This window comes from Sapajus apella, unplaced genomic scaffold, assembly GCF_009761245.1.
Source record: "Sapajus apella isolate SASKATOON/1434 unplaced genomic scaffold, GSC_monkey_1.0 scaffold20, whole genome shotgun sequence".
Lineage (NCBI taxonomy): Eukaryota > Metazoa > Chordata > Mammalia > Primates > Cebidae > Sapajus > Sapajus apella.
In genome coordinates, this window is record NW_022436960.1 from 11,695,042 (window position 1) to 11,714,366 (window position 19,325).

At 41.3% G+C, this 19,325-nt stretch overlaps 1 protein-coding gene across 1 annotated transcript in view; it reads left to right on the top strand.

Annotated features, from left to right (window-relative positions):
- CATSPERB (cation channel sperm associated auxiliary subunit beta) overlaps positions 1-17,353 on the top strand; it is a 179,653-nt gene extending 162,300 nt beyond the window's left edge. The window contains 5 exon segments of the mRNA XM_032287619.1: positions 5,702-5,812; positions 7,671-7,806; positions 9,304-9,404; positions 10,013-10,087; positions 17,135-17,353. Of these exon segments, the coding sequence (XP_032143510.1) occupies positions 5,702-5,812; positions 7,671-7,806; positions 9,304-9,404; positions 10,013-10,087; positions 17,135-17,353 (642 nt within the window).
- Positions 17,354-19,325: the final 1,972 nt, after the last annotated feature.

Consider the following 19,325-nt stretch of genomic DNA (forward strand, 5'->3'; position numbering starts at 1 on the left):
AGTGAGACCCTGTCTCCAAAACAACAACAACAATAACAAAAAGCAGTGTGGTATTGGCATAAGGATACACATGTAGACCTATGGATCATATAGATTTATGGATCAATGGAATAGCATTGAAAGTCCAGAAATCAAGCAATACATCCATGGTCAATTAAGTTTCAGCAGATGTGCCAAGACCATTCAAGGAGGGGAAATAGGCTTTTCAACAAATAGTTCTGACACAACTGTATATCCACATGAAATAGAATGAATTTGAACCCCTACCTCACACCATATACAAAAATAAACTCAAAATGGATCAAACACCTAAAGGTAAATGCTTGAACTATAAAACTTCTATAAGAAAATATAGGTGAACAGCATCACCTTGGATTAGACAATGGTTTGTTAAATATGACACCAAAAGCACAAGCAAATAAATAGATAAAATGGACTTGATCAAAATTAAAAACTTTTGTTCAGGACAACCCACAGAACAGGAGAAATGTTTAAAAATCATATAATCATATATCTAGTAAGGGTCTAGCATCCAGACTATATAAATTATTCTTACAACTCAACAACAAAAAGACAAACTACCCAATTAGAAATAGGTGAAGTTGACTAGGCATGGTGGCTTATGCCTTTAATCCCAGCATTCTGGGAGGCCAAGTCCAGTGGATTGCTTTGAGCTCAGGAGTTTGAGACCAGCCTGGGCAATGTGGCAAAATCCCATCTTCACTAAAAAACACGAAAGTTAGCTGGGCACTGGTGGCACGTTACTGTAGTCCTAGCTACTCAGGAAGCTGAGGCTGGAGAATCACTTGAGCTCAGGAAGTTGAGGTTGCATTGAGACAAGATTGCACCAGTGCAGTCCAGCCTGGGTGACAGAGCAAGACTCCATCTCACCAAAAAAAAAAAAAAAAAAGAAAAGAAAAGGAAAAGGAAATAGATGAAGAAGTTCTTGAATAGTTGAATAGACATTTCTCCAAAGAAAATGATATGGTTTGGATCTGTGTCTCCACCCAAATCTCATGTCAAACTGTAATTCCCAATGTTAGAGGTGGGGCCTGGTGTATCATGGGGCAGTTTCTCATGAATGGTTTAGCAACATTTCACTAGTGCTGTTCTCATGATAGAGTTCTCATGAGATCTGGTTGTTTAAAAGTGTATAGCAACTCCCTCTTCTCTCTCTTCCTCCTGCTCCTCCTCCCACTCTTCCTGCCCCACTACCTTTTGCTTTCTGCCGTGAGTGTATGTTCCCTGAGGCCCCCCCAGAAGCTGATGCTGCCATACTTCCTGCACAGCCTGTGGAACTGTGAGCCAATTAAACCTCTTTTCTTTATAAATTACCTAGTCTCAGGTATTTATAGCAGTATGCAAATAGACTAATACAGAATATATATAAACAGCCAACAAGCCCATAAAAAGGTATTCAACATCTTAGTCATTAGAGATATACAAATCAAAATCGCTTGAGATATCCCTTCACAGTCATTAGGGTAGCTATAATAATGGCTTTGCTAATGAAAATAATTGTTGGTGAGAATGTGGAGAAACTGGAACTCTCATGCATTGCTGGCAGGAATGCAAAAGGGTGCAGCTGTTATGGATATCAGTTTGGTGCTTCTTCAAAAAGTTAAACTTAGAATTACTGTATGACCCAGCCCTTTCACTCCTAGATATATCCAAAAGAATTGAAAACGTATGTTCAAACAAAAACTTCATAGCAGCATTATGCATAACAGCCAGAAAGTGGAAAGAATCAGATGTGCATTAACTAATGAATGGATAAACAAAATATGCTATATCCATTCAATGGTATGAAAGGAAAATATCCTGGGTCCCCAAAATCACTAAGGAAAACTCAACCTGGGAACTGCAGTAGGGCAAGCCTGCCTCCCTTTCTATTCAAAGTCACTCCTTTGCTCACTGAGATAGATGCCTATCTGATTTGCCTCCTTTGGAAAGGCTAATCAGAAACTCAAAAGAATGTAACCATTTGTGTGCCACCTATGTGTGACCTGGAAGCTCCCTCCCCACTTCGAGTCTTCCTGTTTTTGCTTCAAGTTGTCCTGCCCTTCCAGATATTGATTGATGTCCCATGTCTCCCTTAATGTATAAAACCAAGCTGTGCCCTGACCACCTTGGGCACATGTCATCGGGACTTCCTGAGGCTGTGTCACAGACACATCCTCAACCTTGGCAAAATAAACTTTCTAAATTAACTGAGACCTGTCTCAGATTTTCTAGGTTCGCACTTTGGTAACCGCGAAGGGATTCTGATTGGAGATGCCCCTGACCTTTGACAAATCTCCTATCAGTGCTTGGTACCAACATGAGCTAACTTTATGGCTCAAACCAATAGGACAATTTGCTGAGGTCTGAGAGCACCCCCTCCAGAGAATCCCTGATCTCCCAAAATTTGGTCAAGATCTAAAGTTTATTTTGCTGTACCACTCCTCTTTTTTTTGGAGTTTTGCTCGCTTCCAACAGGAAGGCAAGTTTTTCCTGCTTCCATGACAGTGGAGGGCAGGTAAGTCCTTTATGAAGTTTGAGCTTGCTTCCAACAGGGAAGACGAAGCTTTTTTCCTGCTTCTAGGATGGTAGAGAGTAGTCTACAGCCTGAGACCCATTATTAGGGAAGAAACTGGTTTGGGATTCTGTCCTGCAGTTTCCTTTTAAATGACTAAAGTTGGCATTTAACAACAGCTGGTGTTAATTTCTGGTTACATTTAGAGTTCTCTGATACTTGATACAGAAATTGTATAATTTCTGTGTAAATCATGTAATTTCAGCTTTATACAGAAATCGTATAATTTGTGTGATCATTGTTAGTACAGCAGCATTTTGTCCTAGCTGAAACATGGTAATAAGATTTTAAACAAAATTTTTTTTAAAGGAGCTCAGTGGTTAAAAGTCAGCTTAATTGAAAGGCTAACATCCAAGATGTGTGTGTTTATGTGTACATGTGTGCATGTGTGTATTTGAAAGGCCTTCATGTGTTGGGTTTTTCTGTTAGTTTGTTTTTCTCTCCTAAGATCTTATCCTTTTTTTGAGAAAAAGTGTTCTTTTTCTTTTTCTTCTCAGTTGACTGAATTCCATTTTCACCTGATTTTTTTTTTTTTTAACTAAAATAGTTATTGCAACAGAGGCTACTCTTGGGTTTTTAAGAAAACAGCATAGCTTGGCTTAAAGAAAAATAAAAGTGTTTCCCATTAGCACCACCAGACGGTCTCTCTGTACTTTGTGATGTAAATTTTGCTACTGGGTTTTCCCCTGCGTTGTTTCCTTTAATGTGTAAATTTAAGGCTATTTAGCTGACAACTGTCTAGGGTTGTGAAACAGGTTAACAAGAATCTGAAAGTCTAAGATAGGAAGAAAGGCAGGGGAGGGACTTCATAAACCTGTAAAATATACTTCTATCAGCATGCCTAATACATTTTTATATGTATTGTATTTATGTGTTGTGTACAGAATGTTTCACTACTAAAAATATGTAAAAGAGCTCTAATGAATTGGCTTACAAAAATACAAGCATTTAAATGAGATACTAAAAAAGAAAAGACTAGTCAAATGCTTTTCAAGTTTATGTAACAAGTAAAATCTATAATAAATAAGCTAGCTTTATAAGTATTGGTAAAGTAATATTAGAAATGTCTTAAGAATTGCCCAGGATACATTTTTGTTTGCATTTATAAATCAAGTAGTTTCATATTTATCCCTGCCAAATACTATAAGTTGTTAAAATTTGGCATAGGGGTTACCAAACTATAAACCCAGCCCAAAACAGAATGATCTTTGCTTGTGTAGTTTTTAATAAATAAGACATTGATATGGATTTAATGAAGATAGATGCATCTTAAATTTAGTAAAATTGCCATAACTTCTAATCCTGTGGCTTTAGGCAGTCTGATCCACAGACAATAAGGGGGTTCGTTGTGGGAAAGGACTGTTATCGTCTTTGTTTCAAAGCTAAACTACAAACTAAGTTCCTCCCAAAGTTAGTTTATCCTATGCCTAGGAATGAACAAGGACAGCTCAGAGGTTAAGAACAGTATGGAGTCAGTTAGGTCAAATCTTTTCTGTCTCAGTTATAACTTTGCAATGGCAGTTTCATAACTTTAAATCATGACTATCACAGTTTTCATAAATAATCTAGGTAAATGATTAAAACAATTAGGTAAATGTAATGAGATAAATACTTATAGACAAGCTGGTCATAATTTAGAATATAAAGTTATATTAAATAATAGAAATTTCATTATTTGGGTGTTTTCCAATAAATATATATTGTAGGAAAACATTCTTGCTAAAGAAAAAAAGTGGTCCTTTAAAAAAAAATGGTGAACAAGTTTTGTCTAATTCGAAGCTGTCACTGGATTTACCATTCTGGGGTCTGGAGGATGGTGGCCCCCTTCTCACAGCTCCATTAGGCAGTGCCCCAGTAGGGACTCTGTGTAGGGGCTCCGACCCCACATTTTCCTTCCTCACTGCCCTAGCAGAGGTTCTCCATGAGGGCCCCACCTCTGCAGAAAACCTTTGCCTGGGCATCCAAACATTTCCATACACCTTCTGAAATCTAGGCAGAGGTTCCCAAATCTCAGTTCTTGACTTCTGTGCACCCACAGGCTCAGCACCACATGGAAGCTTCCAAGGTTTGGGGCTTTCACTCTCTGAAGCCACAACCTGAGCTGTACATTGGCCCCTTTCAGTCATGGCTGGAGCAGCTAGAACACAGGGCACCAAGTCCCTAGGATGCATACAACACGAAAACCCTGGGACTGGCCCACAAAACCACTTTTTCCTCCTGGGCCTCTGGGCCTGTGATGGGAGAGGCTGCTGTGAAGGTCTCTGACATGGTCTGGAGACATTGTCCCCATGGTCTTGAGGCTTTACAGTAGGCTCCTTGCTGCTTGCAAATTTCTGCAACTGGCTTGACTTTCTTCCCAGAAAAAGGGTTTTTCTTATCTATCACATAGTCAGATAGACTCTCTACCAAAAAAAAAAAAAAATTTGTTTTAATCAGCCGACTGTGGTGGCATGTGCCTGTAGTCCCAACTATAATGCTAGGGAGAATGAGATGGGAGGATTGCTTGAGCCCAGGAGTTCAAGACTGCAGTGAGCTACGATCAAGCCCTTGTACTCCAGCCTGGGCAACAGAGCAAGACACTATCTCTAAAAATAATAATAATAATAATAATAATTTAAAATAAACCAATGTCTGGCAAGACAGATCAAGTGTAAGTGAATGACAAATGGGCAGATATAGAGGAGATTTCAAATATCAATATATGCTATAAAGAAAGACAAGTATGAAATAGTAAGTTTGAAGAGTATGCACCCCCACGTTATCAAGGCCACTCCGTTTAGGTCTCTGTGCGGATCCTGCAATGGCAGGGGCCAAGAGCAGTTAGTTTGGTAGTGCTGGGATGTAGAATTCAGAATGACATAGGCTTTCTAGGTACCTTGCAGCTGCACGAGGTGAACTGGCGAGTGGCTGAGTAATACTTGGGTTCAAATTACCAAGCAAGGTGGCAATTAAAATTCAGAAATACTGTACTTCTCTTCTTACTTTATTATTAATGAATTGCTTTCTCCTTTTAACTTCTCAGAAATTTTACTTACTCAGGGAACAAATATTTATTAAACATTTATAACTTTGCGGAAATCCTGCAACACAGAAAAACAAGTCAACATCTGTTACTTCTGTTTGCAGAAAACTGGTAAATTCAAACAGTGTGCTAATGTTTCCAGTCGGAAGGAGTGTAATTGCACAGAGGATCAGAAGTTTTCACATGCTGTTGCTTTCTCAGATTGCAAGGAAAAAGTAAGATCATTTTTAATTACTTGAAGACAGTATACTTTTCATATTAACAAGGTTTTGAAATATGCCTTTGGGTTAAACATGAAAACTAAGACATAGAAATAATGTCTCATTATGATACAGAGCTAAATATGACACCGAGCTAGAAAGATCTGGATTTAAATGTACCCTGCAAGTTAATGAACCTCATCTGTAAAATAAAACAATAATACCTGCACTACTTTGTCTATTCCACAGCATTCATATAAAGACACAAACACGCCACACCCACACCCACACACACTGCTATGTATACAAAAGCAACTTGTAATCTGTAAAACACTGTAACAGGTTATGGTGAATATTGGTTCATTTAAAACAACTGAGTATCTAGTATCAGGTTCTTGGAATATAGAAAGCAAATTCATTGTAATCAAGCTCAGTCTGCTAATAGTGACAAATGAACGACAGTGTAATATGTTGGTTAAGAGAAGGCTTCTGTGTCAAATAATATTTCATTCTGTTAGTATCAAACCATTCAAAGGTTATGTCTAATTACTGTTGGTGTTTGCATTAGAAGAGTCAAATATGCAGCTGGGGCCAGGTGCAGGGGCTCACGCCTTAATCCCAGCACTTTGGGAGGCCAAGGTGGGTGGATCAACTGAGGTCAGGAGTTCAAAACCAGCCTGACTAATATGGTGAAACCCTGTCTCTACTAAAAATACAAAAATTAGCCAGGCATGGTGGCATGCGCCTGTAGTCCCAGCTACTCGGGAGGCTGAGACAGGAGAATTGCTTGAACCTGGGAGGTGGAGGTTGCAGTAAGCAGAGATCGCACCACTGCACTCCAGCCTGGGTGACAGAGCGAGACTCCGTCTCAAAAAAAAAAAAAAAAGGAATATGCAGTTGGTATAATTTTCAAACAGATCAATGTCAATGTCCTTGTAAGACTGTGTATAGACAAACTATTACCCAAACTGTACATATATTAAACTATATAAATGTAGAGACTATATATATGTATTTTTTATGTATCTAATATGTTGGCATAGAGTCAGCATTCTGTAAATTATCATTATTTTATTTTTATTTTTACTTTTTTTGAGCCTGGCACGATCTCAGCTCACTGGACACCCACTACTCCAGGCACGACCATGCCTGGATAATTTTTGTGTTTTTAGTAGAGTTGGGGTTTCATCATGTTGGCCAGACTGGTCTTGAACTCCTGACCTCAAGTGATCCACCCTCCTCAGCCTCCCAAAATGCTGGGATTATAGGCATGAGCCATCGCATCTGGCCAGCATTCTGTAAATCATGAGGCCTGTTTTTATATACCCCCTTGCTAAACTAAAATAATGTTTTGTGATGCACTTACTATCTACTAAATGCTACTCTAAGCCATCTCCATGATTTGCCTCATTTAATTTGAGCCACAGGGAAGTCAGGCAATTTGCCGAAGATTGCGCTATTAACATGCACCGGGGCTGGAGTTGAGCTCTGATGCCAGTGCCCAAGTTTACAGATTGTGCCTGAAAGACTGTGACTGGCTGGAAGAGTGGCAAAAAGGAGGGGGAGGGACCTATGCAGGGCCTCCTAGGATATGATTTAGCCAAAAAAAGTTTTGAGTGGCATCATAGTTATTCCTGTGAAAAGGGCCTGTCGACATGATGAGTTCTGTCACCACAATGTATATACTGCCTTTGGAGTCCACATTGATTCTGCTGTAAGACCTTTTCATGACTGAAAAGGCAGAAACCCCTCAGAAGCACATTTCATTGAACAGCCAAACTATTGGCAACATACGTTTTCATTTTTTTAACCAGGAAATGAAGTGACTATTACTTTTCCAAGTTTACATTCATTCTTGGAATTTGTATTTTAGGTTCCTCGCTTTAAGTTCCCAGTTACGCAATATCCAGTTTCCTTGGAAATTATCAACGAGGATGGACGTGTCCCATTGGAACCTCCATATCTGGTTACTGTGTCTGAAGTGAACAGGAGGCAAAACTGGAAACTGAGTAGGATTTGCTTTCATTTGTAATTATTTTCTTTTATAAGTAATATTGTGACTGGTTTACAAAGATCAATGGTTTTCAAGTCCTGTTCACACAAGAGAGGCAGGCATTCTTGCAAATGGATGTGGATCAATTGGCATATTGACAATTGCCAATCGATCAATAGAAGTAAATAGCCAATTGATAGGATCAATTGGCTGTTTACTTCTATTGTTTCCCGCTTATTTCATCATCATGTCCAGCGACCTAGATTCTATAGTAAAAGCATTTTTGAAGAATTTACACTGCAAACAACTTGAAAGCCATTTTGTGGATTAAGAGCAACAGTGATTCCATTTGTGCCTCACGCTGGTCTGGAGTCTCCTTTCCCTGCTGATTCAGTGTTAGAAAGGAGGTTGTAAAATGTGTGGCCAGATAATCTTTAGGATCTGTCTTCTAATTATATGAGTAAAATTTCTTAAAGGGTCTATGGTAAAATATTGAAAAGATGCAGAAATATTTTAAATAAGATGTTTACCTCTATTCAGTTTACCTCAAATATGGAACTTTTTGTTACTTATTTTGTGTTCACAAATGAACACTCAAAGGCGATAGATAGACAGGTAGGCAGATAGAATTCACTAAACAGAAATTTTGGTCTGTCATTAATATGTTACTAAATATCCAGACATTTGGTATTCAGTGAGTCTTACTCTGGCATATATGCATTTTTGAAATGAAAAATCCAGCAAAATACAGCTACTAACTATTTGCATTAACTGACATCCCCATTTTCTGTGGTGTGCTAGGAACGGTTCTTACCAGATCTGGAGTCCTGATTATTAAATATTGAAATATTTTACAAGCTGGTTGTTAAACCATTGGTAGCTTGAAATTGCCAGGGTAACAGTATTTACACTACAGAAACTGAAAATTACAATCACAGCTTTTTCTTTTCCTTTAGATCCTGTGTATCTTTATACCACTGCAGCGTCTAAACCACTACCTATCTGGTTTTAGAAAGGATGACAAGAAAGAGGAAAATCTTTTAGAAAAGATTTAAGTGATCCTATTGTAAAACTTTACTGCCACCTTATTATAAATTGTTTACCTACCCTAAGGAGGTCCTGAGATGACCTTACTGCCAAAAACATGAAGCATGTGCAGGTCGGGACTGGTCCTGAGCATGGGGCTGGAAGAAAAAGATCAGCATGAAGGTGATCAGAAGTCTTGAACTTCTTGAGGACGCCCTTGAGGGCAATGTGAGATATTGGGCCTAACTCCCCTAAATACATCATCTACAAAGTCAAGCAGAACTAAAAGTATGGGATACCTTGGTCATGTTATGGAGTGAAATCTTTCGTTGTATCTTAACGTGCATAACAAATTTTATATTAGTAATTGCAAATTAAATAGTCATACTAAATTGAAAGTAACGGCAAAAACAGCAGTTACTTTTGCACCAACCTAATACAAAATGAGAAAATAAGTGTGCTTATAATATGTTTCACGTATTTTTAGAGCACAGTGTGCCAGAAACGGTTAGAAGACTGAAAACGTTATTAGAACCAATGCTTCGTGAGGCAGTGTATAATCCTTCAGGTCTCAACTTAAGCATAAAGGTAATGATGGCATGGTTGTTTCCACTGTGTTGAGTTTAGATAAAATGTGTGTGTCTAAGCTAAGATTGGTTTTACTTCGAAAGTATGGGTAACCAGGAATGGTGGGAATAACACCTTTAAAGTACATGAAGAGGGTGTGTTTTTTCTCTATTTCCCTTGGTGTTATTATTTCAAAAGTTTTGAGCAGATGGGCAAGATAGATTCTCCAGCAAAGTGGAGAAGAAATGGTGTTTCCCAAAGTGAGAGGGAAGAAACGGGCTCAGTATTATTCACCTGTACATGCACGGGCACCTGTCTTCCGGTTCCAGCTGCTCATAAAAATACCTGAAGTCGGTAGAATACAGATAATTGTGAAAACCAATCAGAATTAGGGAACACATTGAAACCACAAATACGAGGATTTGCCCAAAGTACTTATCAAACTACTGATTCCCTCCACTTCAATCCATCTTTTTATTTGACGCATGATGTGTACAAGAGCCTTAGGAAGGGGATGGGAATCTTTTCATGCAGCATCTATAGGGACAGTGGCCCCAGGGTATTTTATTAATGCTGAAAGGAATGTACATGTTGATGCTGCTAACGACTGGGTGTGCTTTTTTCCACAGGGCTCTGAACTCTTCCACTTTAGAGTGACCGTCATTAAAGGAGTCACTTTTTGTGACTTAGTTGAAGAATTTCAGGTAAAGTCAATGCACTCGGCATCAGAGTGGGTGATGGCTGGGGAAACAACATGACGAAACCAGTTCAAGAGACACTGAAGAGAAAAACCTGACAGAATTTGTGTGACGGACAAGGCTTAGAGACAGGATCCCCAAGGGTGGCAGTGACAGTCAGTAGTGACGAAGCCAGAATGCGTGACAGGTGCCAGGACTGATGGATACTGGCAGAATTTTAATAAGACCTATAGTAATACGTGGCTGTCTTTGTTTTTTGGTTTTTTTAAATTTCTCTTTTTTTTTTTTTTTTTTTTGAGTTTTACCTAGAGTTAAGAGTTAAGGTCAGGCTGTGTTTGTTTTTCTCCCCCTTCTCTACCTTCTATGTTTAGCCCAGTTTTCTGACTTTTTTTTTTTTACAGAGTCTCTGTTGCCAGGCTGCAGTGCAGTGGTGCAATCTTGACTCACTGCAACTTCCACTTCCTGGGTTCAAGTGATTCCCCTGCCTCAACCTCCTGAGTAGCTAAGAATACAGGTGTGTGCCACCATGCCCGCCTACTTTTTTTTGGTATTTTTTAGTAGAGACGGGGTTTCACCTTGTTGGCCAGGATGGTCTCTATCTCCTGACCTCATGATCCACCTGCCTCGGCCTCCCAAAGTTCTGGGATTACAGGCAGGAACCACCGTGCCCAGCCAGTTTTCTGACTTTTAATGCTCTTCCTCTCATACCTACTTCTCCAAAGAACATATTTCTGTAACTGTTTAGTTTCCAGTCTGATTATCCTCCTTTTGGCTGTTTGAATGGTAATCGTTGTCTTAAATATTTCAAAGGCTTTCAAGATCCAAAGGAACTGGAAACCAGATCAGTCTTTCCCAAATCATCCCATGAAAGCAACAACTCATTTCACTTATTCATATAATGACGTCTGCTGCCTGTGAGGCATGGGAAGGAATAAGGATTTGATAAAAATCAACAAGTTACTAATTATCAAATGCTGATGCTACATTAACATTCTCTCTGTCTCTCTGTCTGTTTGTGCTCTCTCTCCCTCCCCGCGCCCGCCCTGTCCTGGCCCAGCTCTGAGGCCAGCCCCCAATAATGCCTTTGTACTGCTACAGTGGTGGGTGGCTATGGCAGCAGTACAAACCTCTAAAACCCTGAAAGAAAGATCCAACCCACTGGAGCTAGCAAAAGAAGCATCTGTCACATGAGGACTGTGAAGGAAAATCCCTGTTATTTTTTTTCTCTCTTTTCTCATCTCTTTGGCTCAAGAGCCGCCCTGGCTGTGGGGAACAGCACAATAGCACAGAAGGCTAAACTTCTCATAGAAGCTCAGCTTTCTTTCCAAAGGACTAGGGAAAGGACCTCTAAGAGGGGAAAGTATGGGGAAAATCTCTATAAGAAGAAGACTGGAGAAAAGGAGTCCTGATTCTTTATATAAGCCAGCACCAGGAAGAAGCTGCATCTGAGCAGGGCACACCTAAAGAAGATAGCAAAGGCTTTGAAATAAAACTATGAAGTAAACACTCTCTAGTTGCAGAGCAGCTCCTGAGTGGCACAGGTACCAGGAAGTCACAGATGGCATAGCAACAGCTTGGAAAACTGAACCGACATTGAAGCCACCACCCACAGAAGGTGAGGCATAAATTGTGACCTGAACTCAGACAGTGTGACTGACTGCTGAAACAAACAAATAAATAAACAGCATTTTCCAGATACCTTTTAAACAGGAACCAGAGTCTCACAACATAACATCAAAAATGTCCAGGATACAATCCAATATTATTTACCATATCAAGAACCAAGAAAATATAATCAATTCTGAAGAGAAAAGACGTCAACAAAGGACCACAAATACAAATTATCAAAGATTCTAAACTAGCTGTTATAACTATGCTCCATGTGGTACAGGTAAACACTTTTGAAATAAGTAGAAAATGATAAATTATCATCAGAGAGCTAGAAGCAACTTAAAAAGAACAAAGTGGAAATTTAGAACTAAAAACTACAATATTTGAAATTTTAAAACTACCAAATGGACTCAATTGCTGAATGGAAATGGAACAGGAAAAAAAAAATCAATGAACTTTAAGTCAGTGGAAACCCAACCTGAAGAAAAAGTATTTTAAGAAGAAGATCCCACCAGCCAGGCACTGTGGCTCATGCCTGTAATCCCAACGTTTTGGGAGGCCAAGGCAGGTGGATCATGAAGTCAGGTGTTCGAGTCCAGCCAGCCAACATGGTGAAACTCCATCTCTACTAAAAATACAAAAAAGTTAGCTGGGCGTGTTGGTGGGTGCCTATAATCCCAGCTACTCAGGAGGCTGGGGCAGGAGAATCCCTGAACGTGGGAGGAGGAGGTTGTAGTGAGCCAAGATCACACCACTGCACTTTAGCCCAAGCAACAGTGCAAGACCCTGTCTCAAAAAAAAGAAAGAAAGAAAATCCCACCTCAGGGATCTGTGTGACAGTCTCAGAAGGTCTAACATTGATGTTGTCAGAGTCCATGAAGGAGAGGAGGAAGAGACTGGTACAGGGAAAAAAAAATCCCAGCACTTTGGGAGGCCAAGGTGGGTGGATTGCTTGAGCTCAGGAGTTTAAGACCAAGTAGGCAACATGGCAAGGCCCTGTCTCTACAAACACACAAAAAATTAGCCAGGCATGGAGGCACACATCTATAGCTCCAGCTACTCTGGAGCCAAGGTGGGAGGGTTGCTTGAACCTGGGAGGTTGAGGCTGCAGTGAGCTGAGATCATGCCACTGCACTCCAGCCTGGGTGACAGAATGAGACCCTGTCTCAAAAAAAAAAAAAAAAAAAGAAGAAGAAGAAGAAAGGAAAGAAATAACGACTGAAGACTGAAAAGCCCCAAGTTTGGTGGAGACATAAGTTTACATATTCAAGAAGCTGAATGAACCCTAAATGAGATAAAGATAGAGAAAACCATGCCTGAACACATCATAATCAAACTACCGAAAATCAAGATGATAAAATAACAAAGTGGTCAGAGAAAAACAACACTATACAAGGGTACAATTTCAATGACTGCTGATTTCTCAACAGGAACCATAGAGGTAAAAGAAAGTTATATATCTTTAAAGTTTTGGGGGTGAGGGTTGGGTAAGAAGAAGGCTTGTCAATCCAGAATTCTCTGTCTACTGAAAACGTCCTTCAGGAAGAAAGAAAAAAATCAAGACTTTCTCAAATGAAAGAAAACTAAGAGAATCCATTGTCAGGAGAACTTCTCTTCTGAAAATTCTTAAAGTTCGTCAAGCAGAAGAAAAGTGATAACAGCAGGAAACTTGAAGCTTCAGGAATGGAGGAAAAAAACAAAAATGGATAAAAGAAAGATAAGCAGGGCAGTGACTGCACCATCAATAAAGGAAAAGAATTGTTAAGAAAATGTAGAAAAAATGTATAAAGGTTCTTGGGACTGTCGAAACCTGCTTTTGAAAGTACCCTGAAATAGGCTGGGCATGGTGGCTCACACCTGTAATCCCAGCACTTTGGGAGGCCAACTTGGCTGGATCACTTGAGGTCAGGAGTTCAAGACCAGCCTGGCCAACACGGTGAAACCCCATCTCTACTAAAAATACAAAAATTAGCCAGGTGCAGTGGTGTGCACCTGTGATCCCAGCTACTCAGGAAGCTGAGGCAAGACAATTGCTTGAACCTAGGAAGCGGAGATTGCAGTGAGCTGAGATAGCATCACTACACTCCATCTAGCTTGGACAACAGAGTGAGATTTGGCCTCAAAAAAGAAAACAGAAAAAAAAAAAAAAGAAGAAGAAAGTACCCTGAAATAGCCAGACCTGGTGACACGTGACTCTAACCCAGCTATTTAGGAGGCCGAGAGAGGATCCTCTGAGGCCAGGGGCTTGAAGCCTCAGTCCAGTGTGAACATGCCGGTGCATAACCACTGTGCTCCAGCCTGGTAACACAGTGACACTCCGTCAAGAAAAGGAAGGGGAGGAGAAAAGAGAATCCTAAAAAAAGAGAAGCCATAATCTTGGATTTTCTTTCACCCAAAATACATTATGGGGATAATTGAAAAAAAAAGAAGTAAGGTCTGTGATTTTGTGATAGTATTCTCTCAATGTTAATTTCTTGACTTTGATAATTACACTCTGGTTATGTAAGTGAATTTTTGTGCTTAAAAATAGAAATTGAAGTATTTTAGGAGAAAATAGACATTATATCTAAAACAGACACATAATTCTGAGGTTTAACCTTTTTTAGACATGGTATAGAATATTTGGATAGTTGAAGAAGATTAGAAGGGAAGCATTTGAAGAAAAAGTGTTTTTCAGAACTTTAGGGGTAGCAATTTAGGTGAACAATACAGAATCCAGAGGTGATAGAAGTTTCTGATCTTAGAAATATAATAAATGGCTTAAATGGACAAGTGAAATTTTTTTTGGTTTGGTTTTTTTTTTTTTGCGGGGGGACGGAGTTTCGCTCTTGTTACCCAGGCTGGAGTGCAATGGCGCGATCTCGGCTCACCGCAACCTCCGCCTCCTGGGTTCAGGCAATTCTCCTGCCTCAGCCTCCTGAGTAGCTGGGATTACAGGCACGCGCCACCATGCCCAGCTAATTTTTTGTATTTTTAGTAGAGACGGGGTTTCACCGTGTTGACCAGGATGGTCCCGATCTCTTGACCTCGTGATCCACCCGCCTCGGCCTCCCAAAGTGCTGGGATTACAGGCTTGAGCCACCGCGCCCGGCCGGCAAGTGAAATTTTTACATCATCTGGTGGAGTGACTAAAATTTCATTAGATGAAAGTGGATAAGGAAGCCATTCTGGGTGGAGAGAGCAGGTACAGGTATAGGAAAGTAATGCAGGATTTTTCTTGGCCACTTTTCCAACTGGGGGCCTCCATAGCTGGTGACACCTCCACCTGGACCTTGCTTAGCCTTGAGCCTGCGCTGGAGGCACCCTGCCCACTGGTCCCACCTGTGCTTTACCTTGTACGCATGTTTGATGGTTCCCGAGCTCTTATCCTGCATCCAAGTATAATGAGGTTATACCGACAATTGAAGAGTGAGGAGGGCAGAGAATGACTTTATTGAGTGAGGAACATCTCTCAGCAGAGAGGGGACATAGGGGTGGTCCCCCACCCCTGCAGTCAGGTGGTTTCTTTGCCAGCGTGGCTGAGTCTGGGGCCCTTTTGAGCTCAGATCAGGGACAGCTTGCTGATGGGTCTGTGAGTATGCGAAGAAGGGCTAAAGCAAAGGCATCACTCAAAGGCGGACACAGCAGCGTGGAAAACCAGTGAGGAAAGGGCAGGTGTATGTAAGCTAGGTGAAGGGTGGGATCCATCAGAGGCAAGCATACCAAACAGGAAGACAGGTTCTCAATTTGGTATGTGGATTTACCCGAGACTGCCTTCAGCTTGAAGGTCAGGTTTCACCGGGGACCTGCCCCTATCTGCCTAGGCATTTGACTGCCTCCTGTCATGATCAAAAGCATAAAGTTTGCGTCTTGAATAGTGGAAATTCATTTGGCTGGAATATAAGGTTATTTAGAAGAAAGCCAGGTAGGTTAGGGTCCAATCGTGGAAGGCTTTGAATGTCAGAATGAAAGCTTTAGAACACTCCTGTCAACATGTCTGTTAACAATGAAAAGCTATAAAACATTTTTGGATAAAGGTGTTTTATACAGACTGCTGTTGTTTGTTATTGTTGTTGTTGTTGTTTTTTGAGATGGAGTCTCACTCTGTCACCCAGGCTGGAGCGCAGTGGTGCGATCTCGACTCACTGCAACTCTGCCTCCCAGGATCAAAGATAAATCTGGCAATGTTAGGATGTCAACATAGACTGGGGGCCTGGGAAGGAGGCTACTAGGGTAGTCTATTTATGAAAAGTGATACAATCATCACAGTAGCAGTATTGAACAAGTAAGAATTCAAGAAAACGAGAAACAACTCAGAGTATGGAGGGACTGTTTCTAAGAAAACAGATACCTCTTTGGGTCACTGGGAAGATGGGGCTACCTTTAACTTGAGCTAGACCTAGGTTCTTGGGACTTAAAGCAGCCATCATCTTTTTTCTTGTCCTTTGCACTTTCCCACATTCCCTGCTGTCCTAGATCTATTCATCAGCATGTTCCTCTCCCCCAGAAGATGATCTGGGTTCCCGCTTCACAAAGGAAACGTAAGCCTGGGCTTGAACCCCCTACTCTCTTTATGCCCTGCTTCTACATTTAACATACAATGACTCCACCCTTGCCTCACATCTCAGAGAAAAAGACATCACTGTCCTACTTTGTCAATAATCCCCCAGGAATTTACTTGCTTCCGTTAATTAGCTATTCAGGCAGAAGAAACATTTTGAACACATAAAAAGTTTCTGCCAGGTGCAGTGGCTCAGGCCTGTAATCCCAGCACTTTGGAAGGCCAAGGCAGGCAGATCACCTGAGGTCAGGAGTTCGAGACCAGCCTGGCCAACATGGTGAAACCCCATCTCTACTAAAAGTACAAAAATCAGCCGGCTGTGGTGACACGAACCTGTAATCCCAGCTACTCAGGAGGCGGAGGCAGGAGAATCGCTTGAATGTGGGTGGCAGAGGTTGCAGTGAGCCAAGATCGTGCCACTGCACTCTGGCCTGGGCAACAAGAGCAAGACTCTGTCTCAGAACAACAAAAAAAGAATGTTCCTTTTTCTCCTTCTCTTCTGTGAACCCACTTATTCATCAAGATCCAACTCAGAAAACGCATTCCCTGACTGTCCTAGGCAGGTAGGTGTTCCCTCCTCCCCGTTCCCAGAACTCTTTGCCCGTTCCTCTGTGACTGAATAGAGAATATTCTGCTGTGTAAGCGTTTTATCTGCCTCCTTCCACCATTAAAGACAGGGTAAAGGCAAAGGATAATATATGGACTTCTTAGACTGTATTTATCGTAGGCAAACTGTTACTTGTTCAATTGTCAAGAGACTGTTTCCAAGCTTTGTGGATGCTGAATGTCTTTGTAACTCTTGGCAGTGTTTTGCTTGCCAATTAATTGTGGGACTGTAACATTTTCAGTGTTTTGCATTGCTAAACTCAGAAAGCTTAATGACTTTGCTTTTTCTGTTGCAGGTTTATGTTGATGAGGCACCACTGCCATTCCCAGGACACACGCTTATTGCTGTGGCAACAGCGGTAGTGTTAGGGGGATTTATTTTTACAGCATTTATGTTTCAACTGAATGGCATCCATCTGTGGAAGGCATTCCAAAGACGAATTAGAAGAAACCAAGAGAAGTTTTCAAATATCTCCCTCAATAAGATGATTCATAGATGAAAGTCTGGAGAGTGAACACATGGTCATCATAATTTCTCTTTATTTTCTAGTTTTATCAGACGATTCCTAGAACAATATGCTTAAGTGTTAAATTTACAAGCTACATAAAATCCTACAGAATTGCCATTATAATTCAAATTGCTACTTGTCAATATGTTCACCATTCCCTCTTCTTATTTTGAATACATAGAAAATGTCTTATGCTAAGCCTTCTATTGAAGAGCTCCCTTGAGGTTTTTTGAAAAGTATAAAATGATAACCAACTCGACATGGAACAGGTGTTCTGTGTTGTTCATCTCTTAGTGCCTGGAGCCCATTCTGTGAGGTCAGAATCCCTGAGCTCTGCTCCTTCCAGATAGGCTTTGAGTAGGGTACAGTTATGCCAGGGTGACGTAGGCAATGAAGGCGGTGAGTCAGCAGACGTGTTTTCAGAGCCTCATGGGAATTAAAGAGGAAGCCATTAAAGTTTCTTGAGGCAACTTCAAATCCAGATTGTAGGACCGACAGAGGGAAATGTGACCCCATTGTAAGGGTGCTAGAAGAATGGGGTGTCTGGGCAGAGTATTGGTTTACAAACCTACATGTAGCATGGAGAATTCCAAAAGCTGTATCTTTGTGTCTCTGTGTGTTGTCAAAGTACCTATCCCCAGGTAGTCGAAGATAACCATAACATTCAGAGATCAGAGTGTTATGCTCCCTGGTAAAGCTCAGGAGGGGAGTACACTGTTTTGACAGCATAAGGAAAGGAAGGTTTGTAATCCAGATCTGAGACCATCTATTAAAATTCCTTAGAGAGGGCAGTGCAGCAGGTGGGAAAGAGAATCAGACTCCAGAGCCAGACCTCCTAGGTTTGCAATATACTAGATGCATAACCTTGGGCAAGTTAATTTATTTGTGCTTGAGTTGCTTCACCTGTAAAATGGAGAGATATTAACACCTACCTAATGAAACAGGAAATTTTCCTTGACCCCTTCACAGACCTTGTGACAGGAATGCATCACTCACTCAGCCTGCAGCTCTCAACCCCTCATGGGAGGGGGAGCATGCAGGTGAGTGGGTATAGGAGCCAGAGTGAGCACTTTTGGGCACCAGCAGGAGCAAAACTGCATGCAAGCCCCATGGCAGCATCTAGGGAGAAGTATCCACGACCCCCAAAGCCCCAGAGGGCACGTGTTACAGTGCTTTTTTAGCTTCGCTGTCCGAGGATGGCTTAAGTGTTAAACAGCTCACTAGGCTCTCTGCCTTTTTGTGGGAGGCAGTTGCTCTTTGCCAGCAAGGGCAGAGGGTCAGTGTGGCAGCCTTTAGTGGCACCCTTTAGTGTCCACACCTGTGGTATCCAAGCTCTTGTTCAACATCCAGGAAAAAATCAGGTTGCATGAACAAATTGAAGGGTGGTGAATGAGGAGGATTTTATTGCTGATGGAAGTGGCTCTTGGCAGGAAGGGGAGTTGGAGGGGAGTTGGAGCAGGAAAGTGATCTTCCCCTGGAGTCTGGTCATCCCTGGCTGGACTCTTCTCTGAAGCAACACCAGCAAACCATCCCTCCGAAGCCAAGCTGTTTCTCTCCGACATCTAACCACAGTCTCTGATGTCCAGCTGCTTCTTTTTCTCCCCTCCTCTGCTCTCTGCCAGTCGGGTCAGGGATTTTTATGGGTACAGGATGGGGGGTGGGGCAGGCTGTGTGTGGTTTTGGAAAGGGCAACATTTGGGCAGGAAAACAGAAATGCATGTTTTCACTTTGGGCCACAGTTCCAGGCTTAAGAGTGGGGCTTCTCCAGGGACCCTGCCCTTTTCTGTCTAGAATTTCTCTGCCTCCTGTCCCTATCACTAACAGGGCTTTCAGGAGGATCAAGTGAATGAGTACATGTAAAATGTTTGGAACAGGACCTGTTTACAGTGAGTGTGATAAATGTTGGCTATAATTGATGCTGCTGCCCCTACTAATGTTTTTAGATTGTAAGTAATAGAAAGAGATTTTTGGGCCGGGC